Source organism: Hipposideros armiger, unplaced genomic scaffold (assembly GCF_001890085.2).
Source record: "Hipposideros armiger isolate ML-2016 unplaced genomic scaffold, ASM189008v1 scaffold_283, whole genome shotgun sequence".
Classification (NCBI taxonomy): domain Eukaryota; kingdom Metazoa; phylum Chordata; class Mammalia; order Chiroptera; family Hipposideridae; genus Hipposideros; species Hipposideros armiger.
Window position 1 is genome coordinate 492,150 of NW_017731633.1, and position 25,944 is coordinate 518,093.

The 25,944-nt window shown below is 50.0% G+C and overlaps 1 protein-coding gene and 1 pseudogene across 1 annotated transcript in view; both read left to right on the top strand.

The window, feature by feature from the left end:
* The first annotated feature begins 443 nt into the window (after positions 1 to 443).
* Positions 444 to 1,005, top strand: LOC109391114 (DNA replication complex GINS protein PSF2 pseudogene; annotated as a pseudogene).
* Positions 1,006 to 12,130: 11,125 nt separating this feature from the next.
* SULT2B1 (sulfotransferase family 2B member 1) overlaps positions 12,131 to 25,944 on the top strand; it is a 29,181-nt gene continuing 15,367 nt past the window's right edge. Inside the window, exon 1 of the mRNA XM_019658386.1 lies at positions 12,131 to 12,246. Within this exon, the coding sequence (XP_019513931.1) occupies positions 12,176 to 12,246 (71 nt within the window). The 5' untranslated portion in view covers positions 12,131 to 12,175. The remainder of the gene's footprint in view (positions 12,247 to 25,944) is intronic.

Consider the following 25,944-nt stretch of genomic DNA (forward strand, 5'->3'; position numbering starts at 1 on the left):
TGTAAGACGTTGACCAGCATCTCTGGCTTCAACCCTCAGAGAAACGTGTTACTAGATCTCCGGTTTATTATGAAAGGATATTACTCGAGAACAGCCAGGAAGGGGTGCATAAGGCCATGCATGGGGGAAGAGCACGGAGCTTCCATGCCCTCTCTGAGCGCCACTGTCCCCACATCTCCCCATGTGACCACCAGCCTGGAAGGTTTCCGAACCCCATTTTTGGGGGTTTTATGGAAGCTTCCTTACACAGGTGTGATTCATAAAATCATCGGCCATTCGAGATTGAACTCATTCTCCAGCTCCTGTCCCCTCACTGGAGGTCAAGGGTGAGACTGAAAATTCCAACCCGTGGCACGAAAGTGGCGGTCTCGTCACCTCCTCGGGGACTCCGAGAGGCTAGGGTGGCAGCGGCGGCAAGTGTTGAGCCGCCTGCTTTCGCCGCCATGGATGAGGCCGAGGTGGAGTTTCTGGCTGAGAAGGAGCTAGTGACCATTATCGCGAACCTCAGTCTGGACAAGATCTACCTCATGGGTGGCGGGGTAGGGTGGGACATACCTGGGGCCCTTTAACTCTGGTTTACCAGTGGATGTGCCTCTGTGGCTGGCGATTAACCTGAAACGAAGACAGAAGTGTGGGTTGCTTCCACCGGAGTGGATGGATATGGAAATATTGGAGAAGATTAGGGATCATGAGCGAAAGGAAGAAACTTTTACCCCTCTGTCTAGCCATTACTACATGGAACTGACCAAACTCCTGTTACATCACGCTTCAGACAACATTCCAAAAGCAGATGAGATCTGGACCCTGCACAAGGGTGTGTGGGACACTCGCATAGCCAAACTCCAGGTGTCTGCTGACAGCTTTATGAGGCAGCAGGAGGCGCATGCCAAGTTGGATAACTTGACCTTGATGGAAATCAATACCAGTGGGGCTTTCCTCACACAGCGCTCAATCACGTGTAGAAACCTTCAACCTTCTGAAAGTGCCCAGTCTCAGGACTTCTAGAGAATGACCTTTGATCTGTAAAGGCCTGGCGTCTGCTGACAGGAGGCTTGCCGAGCTGTGTGTGAGTGCTCAGAACATGATAGAGGTCCTCACAGCTCTGGAGTGCTAGAACTTTTTTTTTTCTCTATTGGGGAACATGTTTTTCCAGGTCTCATTAACTCCACGTCAAATAGTTGTTTCAATCTAGTTGTGGAGGGTGCAGCTCAGTGACCCATGCAGGGATCGAACCAGCAACCTTGGTGTTATGAGCACTGCGCTCTAATCAACTGAGCTAACCAGCTGCCCCTCTAGAACCATTTTTGAATGTAAGAAAAACGTGTAGGTCTGGCCGAGTGGCTCAGTTGGTTAAGAGTGCAAGCCCTGAGCAGAAGGGTCGTCGGTTCTATTCCCACATGGGCCAGTGAACTGCAAACAAGCTGAGCTGCCGCTGAGCTGCCAACAGGTGGCAGGATGGCTCAGCTGATTGAGAGCATGTGCTCTTAACAACAATGTTTCTGGCTATGCCCACCCGAAACTAAGATTACACATGGCACCTTAAGTTGAGCGGCCATGAGCTGCCCACAGGTGGCCAGATGGCGACTGGACTTGGGAGCTGAGCAAGCTGTGCCCTCCACAACTAAGATTGACAATATCTATCTGGACTTGGCTGTTCTCCTTCCCCAATTCCCCAATAAAATGTTTTTTTTTAAAAAAAAAGGAAGAAAGAAAAACGTGTAATGAATTCATAACATTGTTGGAAAGCAACGGGTGTGCACTTAGTCTGTGAGATAGCCTTTAATTCCACATCTGTCTGTAGAAGCCAGCTGTTCTTTCACAGGGGAAAGGAAAAGCTTTGGCTTTTTGGCAAACAAATTCTCCCTTGCAGAGCCTCAGGTCTCCTGCATGAGACTGTTATGTTTGGGTGCACGTTCAGTAATGTTAGGTGTTGCTTTTAAAAAATAGAGATACAGTGGGCCGGCCGAGTGGCGCATTGGTTAAGAGTTGGCTTGAGACGCCAGCTCTGAGCAGCAGGGCCCCAGTTTGGATCCCACATGAGGGCCAGTGATGCTACGCCCTCTACAGCTAAGATGGTAAATCTGGAGCTGGGTTGCCATGAGTCACTGGCGACGGCATAGGCTGCAGTGGGGCTGGCCGGCAGCTGGTATGCGCTTTCGTGAGCTGCGTGAGCAGCCATCCAATGGCCAGTGAGCAACTGTCTCACTTGGGAAGAGCGCAATGATCACAATACCAACATGGGCCAGTGAAGCGACGTCCTCCACAACTAGACTGAAGANTACCATGTGTGGCTGGCAGCCAGCGTGAGCGGCCAGCAGCCGGCGTGAGCTGCCGTGAGCCACTATGAGCGGCCGTCCAATGGCCGGCGACTGATCTGCCTCACCCAGGAAAAGCACAATAATAACACCAACATGGGCCAGTGAAGCGACGTCCTCCACAACTAGACTGAAGAACAAAAGGACAGCAACTTGTCTGTCCCCCTTCCCCGATTCCCCAATGCTGTTCCCCTCCTTCAATTCCCCCAATAAAATCTTTAAAAAAAAAAGAGAGAGAGATACAGTAGGAGTGGTGGTGTGTTCTAGGGCTTTTTTCCCTTGATCCTGATCTCTTGGGCTAAACTTAGAATCTACAAGGGTTGCTCACAGAGTATGGCAGATGAGTGGCTAGTGATGGAATCAACCTCCCTTGGCCCCCTTCCCCCCAAAAAATTCCAACCCTCTAAGCATATGACTGGTTGCCCGCCCTTAGGGGCTTCCCAAAAGTCACCTCATTAACATAAACTCAAATGTGGTTGAAAAGGGTTTGTCATGAAGGAAAGACACATTTAATCACTCTTATCACTTAGGAAATTCCAAGGGTTTTAAAAGTTGTGTGCCAGAAGTGGGGATAAAGAATACGTATTTCATGTTATAGATCACAATATCATAGCATGCATAGAGTTTTTCGATGCATTTCAAAACAAGCTGCAGAAACCAGTACACTTTGCCCCTAAACCCTCCAACAAGCAAATCATTAACTAGAGTTCCGTGTTCGTTCACAGTTGTATTTTTCTTTTTAAAGATTTTATTGCGAGGGGCCGGCCGAGTGGTGCATTGGTTAGGAGTTGGTTTGGGACACCAGCTCTGAGCAGCAGGGTCCCGGTTCAGATCCCACACGAGGGCCAGTGATGCTGCACCCTCTACAGCTAAGATGGTGAACAACAGCTCAACCTGGAGCTGGGCTGCTGTGAGTCGGTGGTGATGGCATAGGCTGCAGTGGGTCTGGTCAGCAGCAGGCGTGAGCTTTCGTGAGCTGCCATGAGCTGCTATGAGCGGCCGTCCAATGGCCAGAGAGCGACTGCCTCACCCGGGAAGAGTGCAATGATAATACCAACGTGGGCCAGTGAAGCGACGTCCTCCATAACTAGGCTGAAGAACAAAAGGACAGCAACTTGTCTGTTCCCCTTCCCAGATTCCCCAACACTGTTTCCTCCCAAATTCCCCAATAAAATCATTTAAAAAAAAAAGATTTTATTGGAGAAGGGGAACAGCCAGGTTGTTGTACTTCAGTCTTAGTTGTGGAGGGTGCAGCTAGCTGAGCTCCAAGTCCAGTCACCATCCGGCCGCCCTTTGGCAGCTCCTGGCCACTCAGCTCAAGGTGCTGTGTTCAATCTTAGTTGCAAGTGGGGATAGCCCACCATCCCATGCGGGAGTCGAACCAGAAACCTTGTTGCTAAGAGCGTGTGCTCTAATCACTGAGCCATCCAGCTCTCCATCAGCAGCTCAGTGGCAGCTCAGCTCTGGCACAGCTCACTGGCCCATGTGGGAATCAAACCGGCGATGCTGTTGCTCAGAGTTTGCACTCTTAACCAGCTGAGTCACTCGGCCAGTTTCTCAGTTGTATTTTTTTAATGGGGTGACTTGTACTTTCTGTTAAATGCACAAATCTTAATTCATGCGTTTTGAGAAAGACTTTTCTTGTGTGGCCCTTCCCTCTTACTGTCCCCGAGCTGAGGCGTTGAAAAACCTGGCATATTGTCCTGTATGGAATGTCCCTTCCAATTCATCTTTCTTTGTGGATTCCTTTAGCTTGGACCCTTCTCGCCCGTGTTTCGCACAAACTGGAAGTGTGTCTAGGGCATGGCTTCTCACCTCGGTACTGAGGATATTGTGGGGCCATCCTGTGCCCTGTAAGACGTTGACCAGCATCTCTGGCTTCAACCCACTATTCCCAGCAGCATCTCCTACCCCCAGTTGTGACAATCAAAAGTGTCTGCAGACCTGGCCAAATGTCCTCTAGGGGGACAAAATTGTCCCTGGTTGAGCACCACTGGGCTCAATGTTTGTGGTGTGAATTCCCAGTTTGTTTCGAGAGCGGTGGGTCCCTCGTGGTGGTGGGGATGGACACAATTACTCTTCCAGAGGTGGCCGACAGCCAAGGGAAACAGATGGTTACACTTGGACTCCCCCCTCCCCACCCCAAACTTCTCACTACTTGGCCTGGGGACTGGCTTTTAAAAGCTGGGGAGTGGGGGAAGAGTGACTAGTTAGCTCAGTTGGTGAAAGCGCTGTGCTGATAACACCAAGGTTGCTGGTTTGATCCTCACATGGGCCATTGTGAACTGTGCCCTCCTTAAAAGATTCAACTATGCCATTGTAGCATGAAAGCAATATGTTACCAATGACCATGGCTGTCCCCCAACAAAATAAAAAATAAAAAATAAAAAAAGCTGTCCAGGGGATTGTGGTGGGAAGCCGGGATGAGAACTTGAGAACTGCTGACTTCAAGCCACTGATGATTAAGAATTTACTATGGACTAGGAAATGTTCAAAGAAACATTTTTTTCTCGAGCCCTGTCGATGCCAACTACATAGGCTGCCAGGTTCAAATCCAAGCTGGGTGAGTGAATGTCAGCCTTCTGTGCCTCAGTTTCCTCATCTGTGAAGTGGGGATAAAGTGCTGACCTTATAAGGTCATCCCAAGGATTAACTGAGTTAGCTGTGTAGATCTCTTGGCCCCGGGCCAGGCACTGAGTAAGTACTATGTAAGTCCTTGACAAATACAATAAAACTATGACTATATATCTTGGAATGACAAGAGTGTCCCTGGTTGTGCTTGTATATTGGAAAGGCGTGTCGGTTCCCCTGAGCTGAGAGAGAGCTTGCCACATCAGGGATCAGTCCCAGGTCATAGAGGAAAAATGGCCTTGGATCTAGCTCCCACTGTCTTTCTACTCTGCTGACTGAGAGGCACGGTCCCACCTCCTAACCTTTGTCCTTGCTGTCCCTTGTCCTTTCTTCTCTCACCTCCTCTGAGAGCTTGCTCAGGTGTCACCACCGCAGTTTAGAATTGCAATTCAACTCATTGCCCACTGCCAGTCTCCTATGCCCCCGCCCTGCCTTAGTTTCCCCCATGGCACTGTTTATCTGGAAAGCTCTCCCTGTTGGACAGCCACATACCATTATTAAGGCTATTTGATAATATACTCATATTTTTAAAAATTCATTTGAGAAAGGAGGGGTATTTTTTTAATGGGCACAATAGTGCTGTAGGGACCATCAGCTCCCGTGTTGTAACCTCTGTTCCAACCACGCTGGCCACCTCCAGGTTCCTTCATCACACCAGGCACACTCCCAGCACAGAGTCTCTGCACTGTCTGCAGCCATCTTCCCCCATCTCCTCCCAGCTCCTTCCCTCACCTCCTTCAGCCCTCTGCAAAGTGTCACCTCCTCTGAAAGGCCCGCCCTGACCACCCACTTAAAACAGCCCCTGGTTCACTTTCAGCCCCTTCGCCTGACTTAAGTCTTCTTACTAGTACTTATCACTCCTTGCCATTGATGTGGTTTTTAGCCGCTTGCCATCTTTCGTATTAGTTTTCTATGCCTGCTGTAACAAATGACCACAGATTTAGTGGTTTAAAACAACACAGATTTATTATCTTACAGCTCTGGAGATCAGAAGTCCAAAGTGGTTTTTACAGGGTTAAAACCAAGGTGTTGGTAGGGCTGGTTCTTTCTGGAAGCTCCAGGGAACAACCCGTTTCCTGGCTTTTTCTAGCTTCTAGAGGCCACCTGCATTCCTTCTCTCACGGCCCCTTCCTTTATCGCCAGAGCCAGCAGTGGGCCGGCCCCTTCCTTTATCGCCAGAGCCAGCAGTGGGCCATCTTCAAATCTTTCTAACGCTGACCCTCCTGCCTCCCTCTTTCACTTGTAAGGACCCCTGTGATTATATTGGCCCACCCAGATAACTCAGGGTAATTTCCCCATCTCAACATCCTTAACCTATCACATCTGCAAAGTCCTTTTGCCATGTGAGGTCACATGTTCACAGGTTCGGGGATTAGGGCGAGAACATCATTGGGGGGCCATTATTTAGCCCACCACACTACATTCTCATTTTTTGTTCACTACAGTACTTCCAGTGCCTGGAACAATGCCTGGCATTGAATAGACACCCTGTAGGCGTTTCCGAGTGAATGAATGAATGAATGAATGAATGAGAAATACAGAAAGCAGGAAGAGCAGGATGGATGTTTGGTGGAGCAGGTTTTTAGGGATTGAGGGCTAAGAAGGAAGTGCCAGCCCCAAAAGGAAGTCGGGCAGTTCCCCTTGCCCAGGATAGGAGGACGACGGAAGAAGCGAGGATGAGCAAGACAGGCTGGACAGGTGCAGGCGGCAGGAGGGAAGATGAAGCAGTGATTGGGTCTCCTGTTCCCCGACTTGAGCCTGCCTTCCGCCCACCTACTTACCTCCCTCAGGGCTGGGCCAGGCCTCCCTAGAGCCACTGGACAGAAGGGAGAGAGTAAAGAGGGGGTTTCATAGGGATGCCCGACTGGCACAGCTGGTTTGGCTGGTCCTGGCATCTTGGCAAAGGAAAGTGCTGGGGACAGGTGAGGATGTGGCTGGGAGCACCCAGGAGGACTGGAAGATGTGGGGGAGGGGTGGCTCCTTCGTTCAGCCGTCCATCCCTGTGGACCTCAGACTCCCCTTGCCAATAATACCCCTACCCCAGAAGCTTTACTGGACTCTGTCCGTCCCAGCCCCAGGGACCAGAGAGGTAACTCCCCGTCCCGGAACGCCTTCAGACCCAGGAATCAAGAACCTCCAGCCCCTCCCCCCTCAGACCCACGAGTCCAGACCCCCAAGGCTTCGGTTCCCTCACACATTGTCACCACCAGGCTTGACCTCTTGGGATCCCTGATCTCTGTGTAACTGCACCCCTTCCACACCCCTCTTCTCCTTTTGTGACCCAGGCGGCTAGTGAAGACCCAGGTTCTCAGAACCTCTGTTCCCCTGAGCATGCCTCCCCCCCACCCGTGGTTGTCTACCTCCAGCACTCCGGCGTCAGGGTCCGCAGTCTTCAATTCCTGCAGAGGAGACCAGGTGTGGCCTGCCCCACCAGACCTCTAGCCCATCCCCAACCCAGCTCCGGAGCAGGGTGGGTGGGACAGGTCGTGTGAGTGTGTGGGGTGGGGCTGGGCTATGGTATCGGCCCTGGGGCAGGCTCATCCATGGGGATGGAGTAATCGGGGTGGAGAGCAGAGAAGGAGGTTTCTACAACGCTGCACACCCCAAGATGGACCCACTGATTAGAGGAGAAGGTTGGGGGAGGGGAGTCATGCCGGCTTTGAGGTGTCAACTGCCCTCCTCCCACCCCACCCAGCACCATGTCTTTGTTTTCTTCTCAGAGGGGCCCTCCATAACCTTGGGGACACTGGCACCCCCCACCCATGACCCACTCCTTCCCCAGGTCCAGGTATCTAGGTGTTCCAGTTTCGTCTTTGTCTGGGTCACAGGAATCCTGGCCCCTACCCCCTTCTTCCCCAGGTCCCAGGAGTCTGGGCCCCCAGCTGCCTCCTGCCTCAGACCCAGGAGTCCAAGCCCCCAGCCCCTCCTCCCTCAGACCAACACTGGATCCCTTTCCACTCCATTCAGATTCCTTGTTCCAGACTCCAGGATTTAGGAGCCCTGCCCCCAGCCTCTGCCCTCTTGGGAACCCAACCTCTAAGCAGCCAGAGCTGGCCCGTCCTCAGCTCTCCCAGAATTCCTGGCAATTTTTAGCTTTTAATGGAAAGGTCGGGCTCTGGAGGTGACAATGGCCCCAATTCTGTGCAAGCATGACCTCGTGACCCAGTGACCTCCCATTGCCCATGTCTGGTCTCCAAGAGCAAAATAGCATTTCCGGGGTTTCCCGGGGCCCAGATGGGGGCCTGGAGAGAGGCCGAAGTATTGATATGGGGGGCCCGAGGCAGAGGGGTATGCCTGAGAGCTCTCCGTTCTGGCCAGGGGGACCACCTCCTGCTCCTATTTCACATTCAGCCCCTGAAGTTTGAAGTGCAAGTGGGACCCCCTCATGGTCAGCAGCACATACAGGTGATGTGTTCATCTTCCTGGGGGCTTACTAGGGCAGAGGGCAGCCCAGCTCCCATCCTTACCTGGCACTGTACCCTGCTACCTTTAAGCCCCCAGGGGTGGGTGTGAGCTCCCACCCCAGGACCCAAGAATAACCCCCTATCTCCAGGTGCGTCCCCTTTGGCCTGGAGCAAATACAGCCTTGCTGTCTCTCCAGCCTCTAGGCCTTAGCATACACCAGGCCCTCCTGGAGGCTTTCTCCACTCAGGTCCCCCACCTGTTGAGTTTCCTCTTCTGGGGCATCCTTGCTGTGACCTCCCAAAGAGTCCCCATGTTTACAGGCAGGACACCAAGCAGATCCAGGTCAGCAGGGTCAATTCAACTAGTACTTAGCCACACGTGTCATCTTCAACCTTCCAGTGGCACAGTTTTTTTTTTAAAAAGTAAAGAGAAACATGTAAGACTAATTTTAGGAATATGTTTTGTTTAACCCAATATATCCAAAATATCATCATTTCAATATGTAATCAATATAAAAATTACTCGTGAGATACTTTACATGCTTTATCTCAATTCCGACATTCAGTTTCCAAGAGTGAAATTGAAATGTAGTCGTACCAAAGCATTAACGTGCATTGAGTGAAATATTTTATACTGTTTGTGATTTTAAAGTTAACTTGAAATAAATAAAAGTTAAGTAAAATTGGAAACGTTCACTCCCTCGATCACATGAACCAAATTTCTAATGCTAAATAGCCACGTGTGGCCAGAGGCTCCTGTGTTCTAAATTGTGTTTACTTAACTGTCTCATTTGGAGATACAATAGATCCTGACCCAGAGGAGGCCTCCCCAGATATTAGTCGAAGGGAAGGATGGATGGAAGGAAGGAAGGACGGAAGGGAGGTAGGATGGATGAAATGGATGGATGGATGGATGGATGATAGATGGATGGATGGATGATGGATGATAGAGGGATGGTACTGCTCCTACCAATACCCCCACCGGCTGGCATTGGGTTTCCCACTTTCTTCTTCCCATCCCCCTCCAAGTCTCTTCCTTGTCTCCCAGGTGCTTAAGCCCCCAGATCCATTTCTGCGGGATCAGTGGTCCCCATTACTGTCTCTCCTGTCCTGTCATTGGGTCAGATGCTACTCTGGTATCTTCTGGTTCTTCTTGCCACCTCCTTAGGAGTCTGGGCCCCTTGCCCTCTACAACCAGGCCTTGCATCTCCCCATCCCCACCCCCATTTTCTGAAAAGATTTAACTGACTCCTCCGCACACCACAGTGATCCAGCCACTCATTCCCCATCACCCTGTGATGATTCGTTCATTCCATCAACAGCATGTATTGAACACGTACTGCTTTCTGGAAACTCTCCAGGCACATCCCTCAGGATCCAACAAGGGACAAACATATCATAAGCCCCGTCTTCATGGGGTTGACAGTCTGATGAGGAGACCAACAGCCAACAAGACCAAGAAGGAAAACATGTAGAGTATCTAGTGTCGGATGGTGATGAGTGCTATGGAGAAAAGTAAAACAAAAGAGGGGGATAGAGACGCTGGTGTGGGGACTCAGAGGAGGTGTGACAGGGTAGACTTGGATGAAGGGAGTGGTGAAGCTCCCAGGTGTCTGGGGAAGAGCATGTCAGACAAGGAACAGCAGGTGCAAAGGCCTGAGGTGGGAACATTTCCTGGGTCCCTGGGTCCCTGGGTCCCCTTGTTTGGCTGGTCCTGTCCCACTCAGACATAGCCTCCAGGTCTGCCTTCTCCCTTCAACATCTTCTCTACACTCTCACAGAGCTTTCTTGGTCTTCTTTGTCCCCCAGGATTGCCCCCTATGTTTTCTTTCCCATCTCCCTCAGGGACTTGGGCATTCTGTTCCCCCCAGACTCTCCCTCCCTTCTGGCACTTGAGGCTTCTGGCTGGCACAGTGTCCCCGTCCTCTGGTTCCTGAAACTTTGTGAGGGGCCTGGTGACAGGGTTCAGGGGAAGTTCCCATGCAAGGGATAGGACAGGGCTGTCACCTTCTTAGAGCCAGAAACAAAGGGTCTTTGAAGGCAGAACAAGGGCAAGGAGGCCCAGGCCCCACAGACAGGTGAGGTGTCTCCACTCAGCACCCTGACATCCTGACATCCTGACATCAAGGAAGTCCACTCAGCCCCAGAGAGGAAGAGTTGGCCCTCTTCATTGTCCCCCCTCCCTGCAAGGGAGCCCCTTTCACAGGTAGGAACATCGAGGTAAATACTGAAATAAGCCAAGGCAAGATTCAAACTCAACTGTGGCGGGATAGGGGGTGGGGGGAGGCTCCCCACAGCACAGCATCCTAGAGATGGGCCTTTGGGCAGATGAACTGAGGGAATGTCACACACTAGGATGTCTGTCTTCTGCCCACCCCACACCCCAGAGTGAGGGTGGGCAATGCTGTGTGACCTGGGCAAGTCACCCCACCTCTCTGAGCCCCCCTTCCGCATCTGTTACATGAGTCTGACAAGCCCCATTCCTCTCCCCTACACAACAGCACATGGCAAGCTATAATTGGTCAGGAAATAGAATTTTAATTGGTGATATTTTTGTATTTATTCGTCCAACCAAAATTTCCCTGGCACAACATACTAGAAAAATTAGGAGAAATTTCTAGAAAGATTCCACCAAAATGTTAATGGTGGTTACCTCCGTGGATAGGAGGATCACAGGGATCCTTATTTTATTTCTAGACTTATCTGTTCATGTATATTTTTGAACAAAGTACACACAGTTTTTTTGTCCTATAGAAAGAAGTCACTTCTGGTGAGGAGGTTGGGCTTTGTGGCCAGACTCCAGTCTATGAGGGTCAGGAGACCAGCGGGCTTGGCGGGATAGAGCTGAAGAGGATGCTGGCTTTACTGAGCTTACCACTTGAGAAATGTCTCGCCCAGTCGTCACAACAGCCCGATGACATGAGTACCACTTACAGGTGGGGAAGCCGAGGCACAGAGGGCTGATGGGACTGGTTCCAGGAGCCACAGCTGAGAGGTACTGGGGCTGAGATCAAACCAGGCACTGTGACCTTCAAACTCCCACACCAACCATGTCTGGCGGTTATCTGTTGCATCTCTGGGTCTCTCTGGGTCTCTCACTGTCTCTGACCCTCTCAAAGTGCCTCTGTCTCTCTATCTCTGACCCTCTGCATATCTCTGTCTCTATTCTCTCTTCATCTCTCCATGTCTCTCACTGTCTCTGTCTGGGCGTTTCTGTCTCCGCCTTGGTCTCTCTCTCAGGGGGTTTCTACATGTGCCCCTTACAGTGTCAGCCCACAAGGGCAGTTTCTGTTTGTCTGGTTCCCAGCAGTGTCCCAGCACTTAGAACAGTGCATGGCAGACGGGAGGCTCTCAATAAATATTTCTTGAATGAATAAAGGAATGAATGAATGCGTGAATGAATGAATGAATGAATGAATGAACGAATGAATGAACAAACTCTCTGAGATGGGATTAGCTCCTTAGACTAACAACTCAGGCTCCAGGTGGGCACAAACATGCGTATAGCCAGGAGCCTGGAAGGTTCCGGTGCAGGGTTGACCCTGAACCCCTGCACTCTGCCCCATGCATTCACAGGATGCCCAGGACGTGCTCATCACCCCTCCTCCGCACCCTTGGAGAAGGGTGGCTCCCTCTCGGCCTCTCCCCGCTGTTGGAGGCGTGGGTAGCAGCTGGGAGAACCGGCTGGGTTCTGCCCCTCCCCTTGGGCGTGGAGGTAGGCACCTGGCGGGCTCTCCGGGTGGCAGACGCTGCTGCTGCACATACCTGGTCCCCGTGCCGCCTGCTCCCTGCGCGTCCTCCCCTCCCTACCCTCGCCCGCTTGCCATGGACGGGCCCGCCGAGCCCCGGAGCCGGGCCCTGTGGGACACCTACGAGAACAACATCTCAGAAATCAGGTGAGGCCCAGCCACAAGACACCCCTGGAGGAGGTGGCCTGAGGGAAGAGTCAGGGTCCTCTGTAAAGCTGGCCCTTGGCCCCCTGCAGCCTCAGACATAGCCCGGACTCGGCTAGCTGGGCTGGGCTGGCTTGTCCACCTTGGAGTGCAGGTCCCTCCTGGAAGGGAGTAGGTGACTAGAGCTGTCCTGAGTCACCAGTTGGGATGCCTGGGGTGTCCATGTCCCTCTTGGGGCCTCAGTTTCTCTGTCTGTCAAAGGGGCCCATAAACCATTTGTCTCCCTGATGTAGGACTGGATGAGAGCAGGGGGCTTGGCGTGTAGTAGTTGTTCAGGAAACGTGAGAGGGCTATTGTACTCCTTTCCTCCCTGGACACCCCAGAAAGCCCTCAAATGGGAGTGATTTCCCTCACAGGGGCTCAGAATATGCTACCAGTTGTATTTGGGGGAGGATGGGAGAACATAGGTGGGTGGGGTTCAGGATGCAGCTGAGTTCCAAAGCCCGAGGCTGTGTCCCAGGGAGTTGGGGGTCAGGAAGGTGGACCCTGACTCCTTGGCCTTCATAGGAGAGGTAGGGACAGAGCACTCCCCTTCTTTTGAGTGTGACTCCTTTGTTCCTGAGGATATCAGACACTTTTATAGTACCTGCTTTCCAGATGGGGATACTGAGGCTGAGAGGCAAAGTGACCATGATCATGCTGCCAGATGCAAATTGGAACCCAGTCCATCTGATCATAAAGTCTGTGCTTTCTCCTCTCCTCAACAGCCTAGGTGATACCCTCTCCCTGTGGCTCCATTTTACAAATGAGCATGAGGAGGCTCAGAGAGGGCAGGCAGCCTGCCCAAGATCACACAGCAAAGCTGTACTGTTTTGGGCCCTCCCCTCCCCTTCCTCACCTAGGAGCTGGGACATGGAGAGGCTTCCCTGGTGCCCCAGACTCCAAAGACTGCAGCAGCTGAATTCTGATTGCTGTGTGACATAGACAAGCCTCACAGTGTCTCTGGGCCTCTCGGGCTGAGAGTGGCCACCAGGATTCTGAGAGTGGCCACCAGAGTGGCTTGAGGAAGGCCCCAGGATTCTCTTCTCCAGGCTTTCTGGGTTCTGCAGTTTTTTTGGTTCCCCACCTTTAGGAAGTCTTCAGCCTCAGTTTCCTCACCTGAAAAATGGAGGAAAATAGCCCTCACCTGTAAGATATGTCTAGACCCGAATGTTTGCAGCCCCCTGGGTGGTGGCCTTAGGACCTTAAACTTTCTTTTCCATGAGCTTCTGGAATCTCTGGACCCAGAAGGATGACTCTCATGAAGGTCCTTAACATCCCTTCTGGGGCCCCCTCCCGGGCCCCTGAGATATATTACATCCTCACTGAATTCAGCGGCTCCCCCAGAATGACTCTTCCTCCTGGGCTGCCATCTCAGACACCAGGTCAGACACCCAGGCATTGTCCTTGTCCCTCTTACAGCCTGTCACTCCCCAACCCCACTCTCCTATGACCTGACTATCTCCATTCCAATGGCCCCAGCTCATGCCTCATGTTTGCCCCGAGAGCCTTGTCCTAACCTCCCTGCCTCTGGTCCTTCCCAGAGCTGCCCCTCCTCTCCTCCCAGTCGCAAGGTGACTCCAGGCCCTGGCAGTCTGGGCTCCCAGCTCAATCTCCTCGATCGCCTGCATTCCGTCTATGCCATGACTTCAAATTCCCTGGCCACACCTCTCTATTCCCTGCCCCAGTACCTTTGCATATTCAGTTCCCTCTGCAGGGATTCCCAGAGAAATCTTTTCTAATCTCCAAATCTACCCCTGGCCATCCTCAGCTCAAGTCCCTTCCAGGGTTCCCTAGCACTCACAGCAATGGTTTCCAAAATGTTTTTAAGACCCTGATACCTTTGTCCAAGAGAAATCTTACTCCTAAGTAGAACTACATCATAGAGATCAAAAAGGAGCTGCTCTGGTTTAAAATGGGAGATAAGGACCGGGGTCCCCCTGTTGGCCTTGCTTCTTCTGTGGGTTTGCTGCTCTGCTCCCACCCTCCTGGCTGCCTGGGCCCCACCTGGCCGCTTCCACGTCCCCCCACAGCCTGGGTCATACATCTTCAGGCTTTTGTGCCTGAAGTTTTCTTTGCCTGGGAGGACCTCACTCCTTCATGTGGCAAACTCCTTTTCACACATTTTAAGATTTTTAGCCACCACAGGTAGGTCCCTAATCACACTTCTAGCTTCAAACCTGCCCTGTGACACCCAAATGCTGACCTGTTCACAGATAGGGACAGCGAGGGGACCACCTCTGCAGTCCTTGGCTCGGGGTGGGGGTGGGCAATGATTGTCTCTGAGAATGATGTCAAGGAATGAATGGGAGTGAGATAAGGCAACCTTTGAGCTGGAGCTTGCAGAAATATTAGTCAGGATGACAAAACAGGTGAGGAAGGGCAGGTCAGGCAGGGAGGGGAGACAGGAGGGGCAAAAAGGACAGCCTGCTCTTGGGAGGAAATGAGAGGCTGTGTGGATCCGAGGGCACCATATAAGCAGTGGAAAATTCCCATGGGGACCATTATTACACAACAGTGACATGGGTGACTCTTAATGTCAAGTGTAAGAAGCAATTCTCAGACTCTATCCTTCCCCAATAAGAAAAGCTAAGCAATATATTGTTTTGAGGGTACAAGCCTATATGATAAAACTGTCGTCGTCCTCCCCCCCTCCCAAAACAAGCAACTGACAAGGATTTAATTCGGGAAAATGGTTGTGGAGAGGAGGCCCGGGAGATAAGGAGAAGCCCAGAGACACCAGCAAGACACACTGCACAGAATGTTCTACTGCATGGGGTTTGTTGTCAATTACGCTTTATGAATTTTATATGTGTTCTATGTACTTTGTATGTATGCAGTGGACTAAAAGAGGATAACAAAGGGCAAAATCAAAATGTTCAGAGGAAAAAGTTAGAAACAGGAGGTAGGCAGGACAAGGACAGTTACGGTCAGTTTACAGGCGGTGGAGCCAAGGATGAGACAAGCCCAAGGGACATGAATCCCTATAGAATTTTTTTAAGTACTCACTGTGCTGAGTGCTGTCCACGTATGACCTCATTCAATCTTCACAACAACCATTTGAGATGAAATATTATCCCGCCTATGATGGAAGTTAACTGAGGCCCAGAGAGGTTGAGTGACTTGCCCAAGGTCACACAGCTGCCAAGTAAGGTGGAGCCAGGATTTGAAGGAGGCAGCCTGACTTTCTCACACCCTGAACGGGATGGGCAGGTGTAAAAAGAATTAGAGGATGAGCAAGATGAGGGAGAGGCAGGATTCGGGAGGTAGCCCCTGCCCAGACAGGAGGCTTAGTAGGTACTTCTCTGTATTTCCTGGAATAGCCTGTGTGCTAGGCTGCACCTTGACCAGCCCCTTCTGGAGCGGCTCAAGGCCAGAAGAAGCCAAGCTGGTATTTGGCCCTGTGGTGACTGCTCCTCCTCTCCCTTTGATCTTGAAGTCCACGTGCAGGCCTTTTCTGATCTTGGCCTCTTTATGGCTGAGGTCACCTGCCCCAGTTTATATCCCCAGCCCCTCCTTGCTGGAGGAGGGCCAAGCCACTCAAATGATTTTAATGTTTACAGCCCTGCCAGCCACAGAGCTGCTTTTTCCAAGGGGAAGGGGAGCGCTAATAAAAAGGTTTTAAGCAATAAACAAATAATAAGACATTGGCCCTCTGGAATTTGGGCAGGCAGAGAGGAGGGGTTTTTGGGCCACCGCCAGTAGATAAAGCGCCTTGGTGAGAATTAGAAAAAGATTCTCACAGCCCCCCTTCCCCTTGCCCCAACACCCCCTGCAAGGGACCCAGGGACGCTGGCTTGGAAAATGAAGGGAAGGTGTGTTTCGGTTCCCATTTGCTCTCTAGGGGCTGGGGAGTGCGGAGGTGGGATGTGTGCCTAGTAGTCCTGTAGGGGCCAGGAAGTGGGACGAGCCAGGACCCACTTGGAAAGAACCGAGCAGCCCAGGTTGCTGGAAGAAGGCTCTGGGGAATTGAGAGAGGGACCTGGCGGACCATCAGTGGCATCAAATGCCAAAGCAAGGGTGAAGGCCCTGGCCTTGAGGCCTGGATCAGGGAGGTCCAGAGTGTGAGAGAGATGAGGCCAGCTATTCACAGGGGGCACCAGGTGCATGCCGGGTCGGGAACCAGGGCCCAGAAGACCCTGTCACTGCCGGCAAAAATGCCCAGGGCCACACAGCCCACAGGCACGCAGCCCTGAGTTCAAGTCCCACACGTGTTGCTCCCTAGCTCGGCCCTTCTGGGCACAAAGGCTCTCAGAGCTATGAATCTGTGAAATGGGTGCAGTGGGTGATGCTGGGGGCAGGGCCAGACCAGGCTCTTTGCTGAGTAAGGGTTTGCATGGTTATCCTTCCTTCCTCCTCCTCTAATTTTTGTGAGTCCTCTTGAGCCCAGAGCTTAGGTGCCCAGAAGGGTGGGGTCAGGGTAAAGAATGATAATAATTACGACCTTCCTGAACATGGGCCATGCACCAGCCCCGTTCCGAGGGCTTTGTGAGGGTTTTCACTCTTTCGGTCTCCTAACAGCCTTTCTTGTGAGGCAGCCAATGTCATGATTCCCATTTTACAGATTGAAAAACCAAGGCCCAGAGAGACATCGTACCTCTGAGATTTGTTCCAGAGACCTCACTCTTAACCCTCATGCTAGAGAAAGGGACCAGACAGGGGCCTCAAACTGTGGGAAGAGGCTATCCTTCTGTGGCCATAACTTTCACCAGGAGGCTTATCACCCCATATTTGATCAATGGGTCCGTGGTCTGTCTGTTGGTCCACCCTCCAGACCAATGCTGTCCCGTAGATGCATAACGTGAGCTCCCTAAATAAACATTTTCTAGTAGCCACAGTGAAAAAAAGTAAAGAAACAGGTGAAATTAATTTTAATTATATATTTTATTTAACCTGATATATCTGAAACACTATCATTTCAATATGTGATCAAGACCCAAAATTATCAATGAGATATTTTACATTCTCCTATTCATCCTAGTCCTCTGAAATGGCGTGTGTATTTTTTTTTTTTAAAGATTTTATTGGGGGAGTGGGAACAGTGCTGGGGAATTGGGGGAAGGGGAACAGACAAGTTGCTGTCGTCTTGTTCTTCAATCTAGTTGTGGAGGATGTTGCTTCACTGGCCCAAGTTGGCACCATCATTGCGCTCTTCTCTGGCGAGGCAGATCAGTCGCCGGCTTCTGGACGGCCGCTCACTGCGGCTGCTGGCCGCTCACGCTGGCTGCTGGCTACATACGGTAGCCCATGGCAACCCACTGCCACAGGGACTGCAGCCTACGCCGTCGCCGGCGACTCATGGCAGCCCAGCTCCAGGTTGAGCTGTTGTTCAGCATCTTAGCTGTGGAGGGCAGTGTCACTGGCCTTCATATGTGGGATCCGAACCGGGGCTCTCTGGCATCCCAAGCGAGTTCTTAACCATCGCGCCACTCGGCCGGCCCGGCGTGTGTATTTTCTTATACCAGCCGCTAACCTTCCATTGGAATGAATGGATCTGTATTCAAATCTCATCACTGTGATAGCTGAAAGTGGATTCCAGGCCTGAGTTATTCCAAACCCACCTAAAAAGTTTTCCAATTATTGGAGTTCCAATGAGTGCTAGTGTGTCAGTTAAAATCAATGATCATTAAATACAATTAAAAGTTGAGGTCCCAGGTCACACTGGCCAAATTTCAAGGGCTAAGCAGCCACATGTGGCTGGAGGTGCAGAATGGACAATTTCCATCTTCTTGGAAAGTCCTATTGGATGACTCGGCACCAGTATGCAGTACCCCAGGGGCAGGGAGAGACACAAAGTACTTGGAAGGGAGAGAGGGAAAGAAAGAGGAAGCTTAGAGAGAAAGGGAAGAGAAAGAAAGATCTAGAAGAGCCTTCAGGCTAAAGGCAAGGCACACACAGTGTGATGGAGCAGCGAGTGTGTCAGGAACAAGCAGAACTTGATATTGGGAACAGAACAACATTGGCTGTGCTGGTGTGGAGGCGGAGGCAGTGCAGGTCCATGGGGGTGCAGAGTCCTCTGGGTTTTGAAGGTCACAGCCAGTGACGCAGTACAAAGAACCCTGAGAATTTGAAGACAGTGATTAATTTCTTTAGCTAGATTTTTTTTGGTCTGTTATTATTATTATCATAAAAGTAACACATCAAAATGATATATCTCAACATTTTTTAATCATTTAAAAGTTTGTATAACTTTTAAATGTGCAAGAATTGTCAAGGGTCAGGGGAAGAATGGGGAGGGGGAATTTACCTTATCAGACCTTAAAATCTACTGTAAAGTTACTATAATCCAAACACTATAACCCCCACCCTATGACCCAGTGGCTTTAGGCATAATAGCCCAACCTGGAAGCAGCCATGAACAAGGGAATAGATCAACACACTGTGAGTTATTCAGAGAGTGGAATTCTACTCAGCCATAAAAAGGAACAAATTCTAATTATACACACAAAAATGGATGAATATCAAGAACGCTATGCTGAGCAAAAGAAGCCAGACACCAAAGAGGACATTCTATAAGACGACAGTTCTAGATCACCCAAGACCAGCCAACTCATTTTATGATGGGACAACTCTGAACAGTGGTGGCCTCTGGGGGTGGGGATGAGGACTAATTGGGAAGAAGCACCAGGAAACTTTCTGCGGGCGATGGATTGTTCTGTTTAGGGATAGGGGCTTGGATGGCATGGGGGTCCTATGCTTTTGTCACAATCCCCTTTAGTGCATTTCCTCAAAAAGAAATAATTTTAAAAGGATGGGAGTGGGATACCCTTGCAGCTGTTTTTTAAAAGAATGAGATGGCTATGGACTGACCTGAAAAGAATGTCATGATATAGTAACTGAAAAATAAGCAAGGTGCCGAATAAGGTTTCAGGTATGATATCAATATTGTTTAGAAGGAAGAGGAAAGAGAGGAGGAGAGGAAGAGTGGGGAGGGGGAGGAGGGAAGGAGGGGGAGGAGAAGGCATCTGAGCCCCCACACCATGAGTAATGCTTGCTTGTGCTTTTATAAATACTATTAGATTACACACCAAACTGGTAGTACTGGGATCCCCTGGGCTGGCATGACAGTGCTGTTATTAATAAACCCAGATGACCAACTGACCAATAGATACAGAAATAAGATTCAAGAATTTATTTTCCTCGATTATCTAAAAAGAAAGAAACATATACATGTACCGTATTGAGGCAGTTTAGCAGATGTAACAAACACCCCCCTTCCCCCACTTCTGGAGCTTCCCAGCCCTACGTGAGCTCTCCTGGTCACGTGATTTGGGGCCCACGCTCTGCCATCCTCCACCTGTGGCTCCTAAGTCCACTGAGACAGCTCTGGTCCCACCAGCCAACGGGCAGGGAGCAAGCACATGGCGGTCACTGCCACCGTGTTCACAATTCAGAATTCAAAACATCCAGAAATGCCTGAGGTGGAAAATTCTAGTTCATTCAACCACCTCAGACCCACCCCCAGACCCAACCACTTTTAACATGTTTGCCTCCCAGAAAATTTTTCTTTATGTGTGTATCTTGTCTTTACTTATTTATTTATTCATTAATTATTATTTTTTAAGCTGAGCCATCCTGCCACCTGTTGGCAGCTCAGCGGCTGCTCAGCTTGGGCTGGGACTCGAACCACTGTTGCTCAGAGCTCGCACTCTTGAGCGAGCTCTTAACCAACTGAGCCACTCGGCCTGCCCTTTTACTTATGTATTTTTAAACATAGTTCAGACATTACTTTATATCTGGCTCTCTCCTTGCCTTTTCACTCTTTATATATAGTATTTCAGACACCAGGCCAAATAATTACCACCTCCTTACCCTTCCAACCTTTTATTATGAAAATTTCAAAACATATAAAAACGTTAGAAGAATTATCCAGTGAAAATCCCTATACCCACCACCACTAAAATTTTACTATATTTTATTATTTTATGATGTTTACACATCCTTCTGTCCATCTATCAATCCTTATTTGTGATGCATTTCAAAGGAATTTGCAGACATAATTAGAACATTTCATTCTAAACATTCCAGGCTACACGTCATTAAATAAACTTCAATATTTGTTGATGGGCTTCTCTTCTCATTGGTGATGGTTATGTACAATATACTGTGCAAATCTGAAGTGCACCAGTTTTGAGAAATATGTGTGTCACCAAATCCCTATGATACATAAACACTCCCTTTTGAAAGGCTGGGTTCCAATATTTGCAGGGCCCTGATTTATTTAGTTAGTTCTGATGTATTTATCCAGTCCCCCTGTTGTTCAGGCACCTCTTACAAATGATGTTGCAATTAACCTGGCGTATATTTCACTGAGCATTTCCTCTAGGGCACATATCTATTTTATACATTTCTAGGAGTCACGTTCATTTGTGCATTCAGAAAATATAATGATGTGCTGCCCACACGGCAGATGCTGGTTCTTGGAGGTGGGACATGGTAGAGGGAGAATTTCTGCTACCTCTGCTCCTTTACTAGTGGGGAAGACTGATTTTTAAAAGTTAATAGATGAAGAAAATAGTTACTAAGTATTAAAAGGGCTGGGAAAGAAGCAAACAGGATGCTGAGACAGGTAATAATGCACACAGAGGGGTGTCCCATGCTTTAGTGGAGGTGGCCTGCGTAATTGAAATGTTAGCAAAGATGTTATTCTAATCACTCTGCCACTGAGGGCTGGTGAGTGGATTCTCTGTGCTCTGGCCAAGACCTGAGTCACTGCCAGAGCGGAGGAGCCCCGAGGAGCCAGGGACGCTTGCCCAGATGGTCACCAAGCAGAATTTTGGGAGGTGAGGAAGGGCACTGATATCAGGCAAAGGTAGGGCGGCTGGACACTGCACAGTGTGTTCTGGAAATGAGGTGTGTTGAGCCCAGCTCAGGCTCCCAGAATCTTGGCAATGCTCCCCAGAGAAAAGCGAGTTGACCACAGTCATCCGCCGTGAGTCAGCAGGACAGCAGCGCTGCTGAGAAAGTCATCATGGGCCTGATGGCATTCCTGGAAGGGTAGGCCCCGCACACGGGAAGAAGGGGGCAGTTCCAGCCCCATGCAAACCCCAGAATCCCAGTGGCCTACCCGTTCACCTGCTGTGCACACAGTTTTTCCTCTGGTACCCACACATGGCTCCTTCCCTCACCTCCTTCAGGGCTGCTCAAATGTCACCTCCTCAGAGGGCCCTCCCCTGACTCCATCTATCTAAAATTGCAACACCCTCCCCCTAGGTATCCCCTCTCCCCCACCTGCTTCATTTTTTCCCATCACCATCCGTCTAATATACTACTTACTACATTTGAAACATTTTTTGTTAATTTCTTTCTTTTTTTTTTTTTTTTAAAGATTTTTATTGGGTAATTGGGGGGATGGGAACAGTACTGGGGAATTAGGGGAAGGGGAACAGACAAGTTGCTGTCGTTTTTGTTCTTCAATCTAGTTGTGGAGGACGCTGCTTCACTGGCCCAAGTTGGCACCATCATTACGCTCTTCCCTGGCGAGGCAGATCAGTCGCCGGCCTCTGGACGGCCGCTCACTGCGGCTGCTGGCCGCTCACGCTGGCTGCTGGCTACACACGGTAGCCCATGGCAACCCACTGCCACAGGGGCTGCAGCCTACACCGTCGCCGGTGACTCATGGCAGCCCAGCTCCAGGTTGAGCTGTTGTTCAGCATCTTAGCTGTAGAGGGCAGTGTCACTGGCCCTCATATGTGGGATCCGAACCGGGGCCCTCTGGCATCCCAAGCGAGTTCTTAACCATCATGCCACTCGGCCGGCCCTTTTGTTAATTTCATTGTTCATTCAAACATAAGATGTAGCAGGATTATTTTTTTTTGTTTGTCAGTTGCCCTCACTATTGCATCCCCCAGTGCCTGGCACATACTACGTGCTCAATAAATATTCGTAGGCAGAATGAATGAATTTACCTCACCTCAGATAAAAAAAGCCTACAGCTCCCCGGGATGGGGTGCTCTCTTTGGACATCAGACTGGGAGGCCCCTGGAAAAGAGACCCCAGTTATCCCCCTGCCAGTGCTCATTCTTCAAATGAGATCAGAGATGGTGTGAGGGTGGCCTCAGGTCACAGAGCAAATTGAAGGGAGGCCTATAACAGAGGTGGAAGTTTCATCTCTGCACATCCTTGGGTAGCCAAGATGGACATTGGCCAAACGAACATTAGGTTATAATAATGGCTAACGGGCATTAAGCATTTATATGATGAGGTTCTTTTTAAAAATCAAACAGTAAAATTGATTTTTTTGTGTGTGGGAATGTATAGCTCTACAAATTTTATCACATGTATAGATTTGTGTAACCATGACCACAGTCAGGACACAGAATTGTTCCGTCATGCCTTTATAGTCACATGCTCCCGCATCCCTAACTGCCCTCTCCCCCATCCCTCCCATCCCGACAACTACTGATCTATTCTCTGTCCATATAGCTATATCTTTTTGAAAATGTCATTGTATTAGTTTCCTATGGCTGCTGCAACAAATGACCATAAATTGAGTGGCTTAAAATCAAACAAATGTGTTCCCATATACTTCTGGAGGTCAGGAATTTGAAATCTGTGTCATTGGGCTGAAAACGAGGTATCAGCAGGGCTGGTTCCCCCTGGGGGCTCCTGGGGAGAATCCATTTCCTTCCATGTCTTTTCCAGCTTCTAGAGGCTGCCCGCATCCCTTGGCTTGTGGCCTCTTCCTCCATCTTCTAGGCCACAGCGTAGCATCTTCCAATCTCTCTCCTCTGACCTCTGCTTCCATTATTACACCTTGTCTTTCTGATTCTAACTCTGCTGCTTCCTGCTTATAAGAACCTTGTGGTTACTTTTAGCCCCTCCCTCCACCACCTTCCCATCTCAAAATCCTTAATCACAGCTTTTACTGTGCAGTTTAACATATTCCCAGGTTCTAGGGATTGGAACGTGACACCTTTAGAGCCATTATTCAGCCCACCACAGCCATGTAGATAGGATTATAGATTATGACCTTCTGAGCCTTTGAGACTCATCTGTGTGGCTGTAGGTGGCTTATTTCTTGTCATTGCCAAGAAGTATCGTGTGTGAACATGTACCACTGTTTATCCACTCACCTGTTGAAGGACATTTGGGTTGCTTCCAGTTTGGGGCGATTATAAATAGCATGGCTATAAACCTGCAAGTACGATGTTAGGTGTAAAAATAAGTTTTCGATTCTCTTGGGTGAACATGCAGGAGAGAGAGAGACTCTGCTTTAAAATCTGTGCTTGTATTATGCTATTTCATTGAAATACACTAATTTATAATATAATATAATACAGTTCAATGTAATAATAATAATAATATACCCCTAGGAGTTAAATACTCATGTGACTAAGAGGAGGGAGGTGGAGACTGAGATTCAGAAATGTTATGTGAGTTGCCTAAGATCAAAGCCATGTCTTCCGGACCACTCCCACCTACAGTCCCCAACAGCTTCTGCTCAGAATGAGCACACCAGGGGAGAACCGTGTGAATAGATCAGAGGCACTACCCCATGACACTGGGTGGTTAGGGGTACAAACTGTGGGGCCACACTGCCTAGGTTCAACTCCCATCTCTGTCCTCTGCAGCTGTGTGACATTAACCAAGTGACTTTGCCTCTCTATGCTTCGATTTCCTCATTTGTAACACGGAATAGCAATACCACCTACCTTCTGGGGTTGCTGAGGAAATAAATGAATTAAGACTCATAATGTCCTGGTGAGTACTGTGCCAGGGAGCACTCTTAGTGTTATTTCTATTTTTCTAACAAATATTGACACATCCTCTGTGTATGCTAGTGTTTTTGGATATACTGCTAATCAAGACAGATAAAAAAAAAAATCTCTGGACTCATGGAGTTTACACGCAAGCTGAGAAGAAAGGCAAACATAATATGTAAGCCAAAAGAGCTTTTCAGAGGTGACAAGTGCCATGAGAAAGCAAGCAGGGTGAGGAGGTGGGGTGGGTTCAATTGTAAACAGGGCTTCAGGGAAGGCCTCAGTGATAAGCAGTGATGTTGGAACAAAGATCTGAAGGAGAAGATGCCAGTCACAGTCCTGAATGGAGGACAGAGAGAACAGGAAGTGCAAAGGCCCCGAGGCAGGACTCAGCCTGAAGTGTAACAACAGAGAGATCAGTAGGGCTGCAGTTGAGTAAGCAAGGCAGACAGGGTGAAAATGACTGCAGAAAGGGATCAAGGCAGATTGTGCAAGGCTTTGCAGTCACAGTGAGGACTCTGCTTTTACCCTGAGTGAGAGGGGAGGCTTTTGAGCAGAGGGACAGGGGCTGACTCAGGTTCTAACCAGATCCCTCCGGCAGCTGCGAAGGTGAGTACTGACTGTAAAGGGCAGAGGTGGAAGCAGGGAGATCAGTAAGGAGGTGACTGCAAGAGGCTAGAGGCTACGGCAGTTTTTAATCCTCACCAAGCTCCCTCAAAGGAGGCCTTTCTAGTCTCCTTCAGATGAGGAAACTTAAGCCCAGAATGGTTAAGGCGTGTATGCAAGGTCACACAGCTAGTTGGTAGCAGAACCTGGGTTCAAATTGAAATCTGTCCAACTTCACCCCATCTTCATTCCCCACTGTGTGGATGGACTGCCTCTGGAGTGGGCGACTGAACCCCCACCACCAGGAGATCTGAACTGGTGACAAGTTTATTTCACACCTGTTGCGTGCCAGGCTGAATGAAACTGACACATTGTTGTCTTAGTGACAGAGGGAGGGGTGGAGGCTCAATGACATGTATTTACTGAGGCCTCTTTTGAAGACTGCTGTGTGACCTTGGGGAAATATATTAACCTCTCAGGGTCTCCATTTCTAGCACAAAACGGAGCTCTCAATACTCACTTCATGGTGTTCTGGGAGGAGTCTGTGTTAATGCATGTCCTTGGCATAGAATTTCCATAAAGGTGGCTCCCCTGCCCCACCTGTCCTGCTGGGGCCAGAAAAAAGTCAGACAGGGACTTGGGGGCCTGAAGACACCAGAGAAGTGGGCAGGCCCAGGCGATGTAGGGCCTTGAGTTCCCGGCTGAGGAGCTGCAGCCACGAAGTGGATGGACAGGAGTCAGAGAATGGAGACCAAGAAACTGGGGAGGAGGCTAGGTTGAGGGTCCAGGGGGCAAGGAGGAGACCTGAGCTAGACCTGTGCAGTGGGGACAGAGAGGGAGAGCCAGTGCCTGCTGGACTGTGGGGGTGGGAGGCAGGAGGGTCGACATGTTGGGCCATTCTCAGAGTCTCATGTCTTGGGGTCCCCCAAGCAGGGCAGGCCAGGCACCTTCTGGGAGGATAAGCATGTCCTCGGCTAATTGCCCATCATGTGGGCCAGTTTCTCCTGCGGCAAGCTTCTGACCCAGCTCAATCGTCATCTTCATTCCTCTGCTCCAATTGAGCGACAATCGCATGCTAGGCCTTGGACATGGCATGGGAACAAAACGGGCTAGTGACCCAGGGAGACGAAAGGTCACCCTGGGGCCAGATTTGATTTACAAGGTTTGGAGAGAAGGCGCACAGCACCTGTTTTAGGACACACCATGCGATTCAACCAAGCAGGAATCCAGGTGGGGGCCTCTCCGGCCTCCATGCTCAATGACAGAGACACGCAGGGAACGGCATTCCTGGCAGAAGGAACAGCAGACACAAAAGCCTGGAGGTGGGAATAGTGCTCAGTGCATTGGGGAGCTT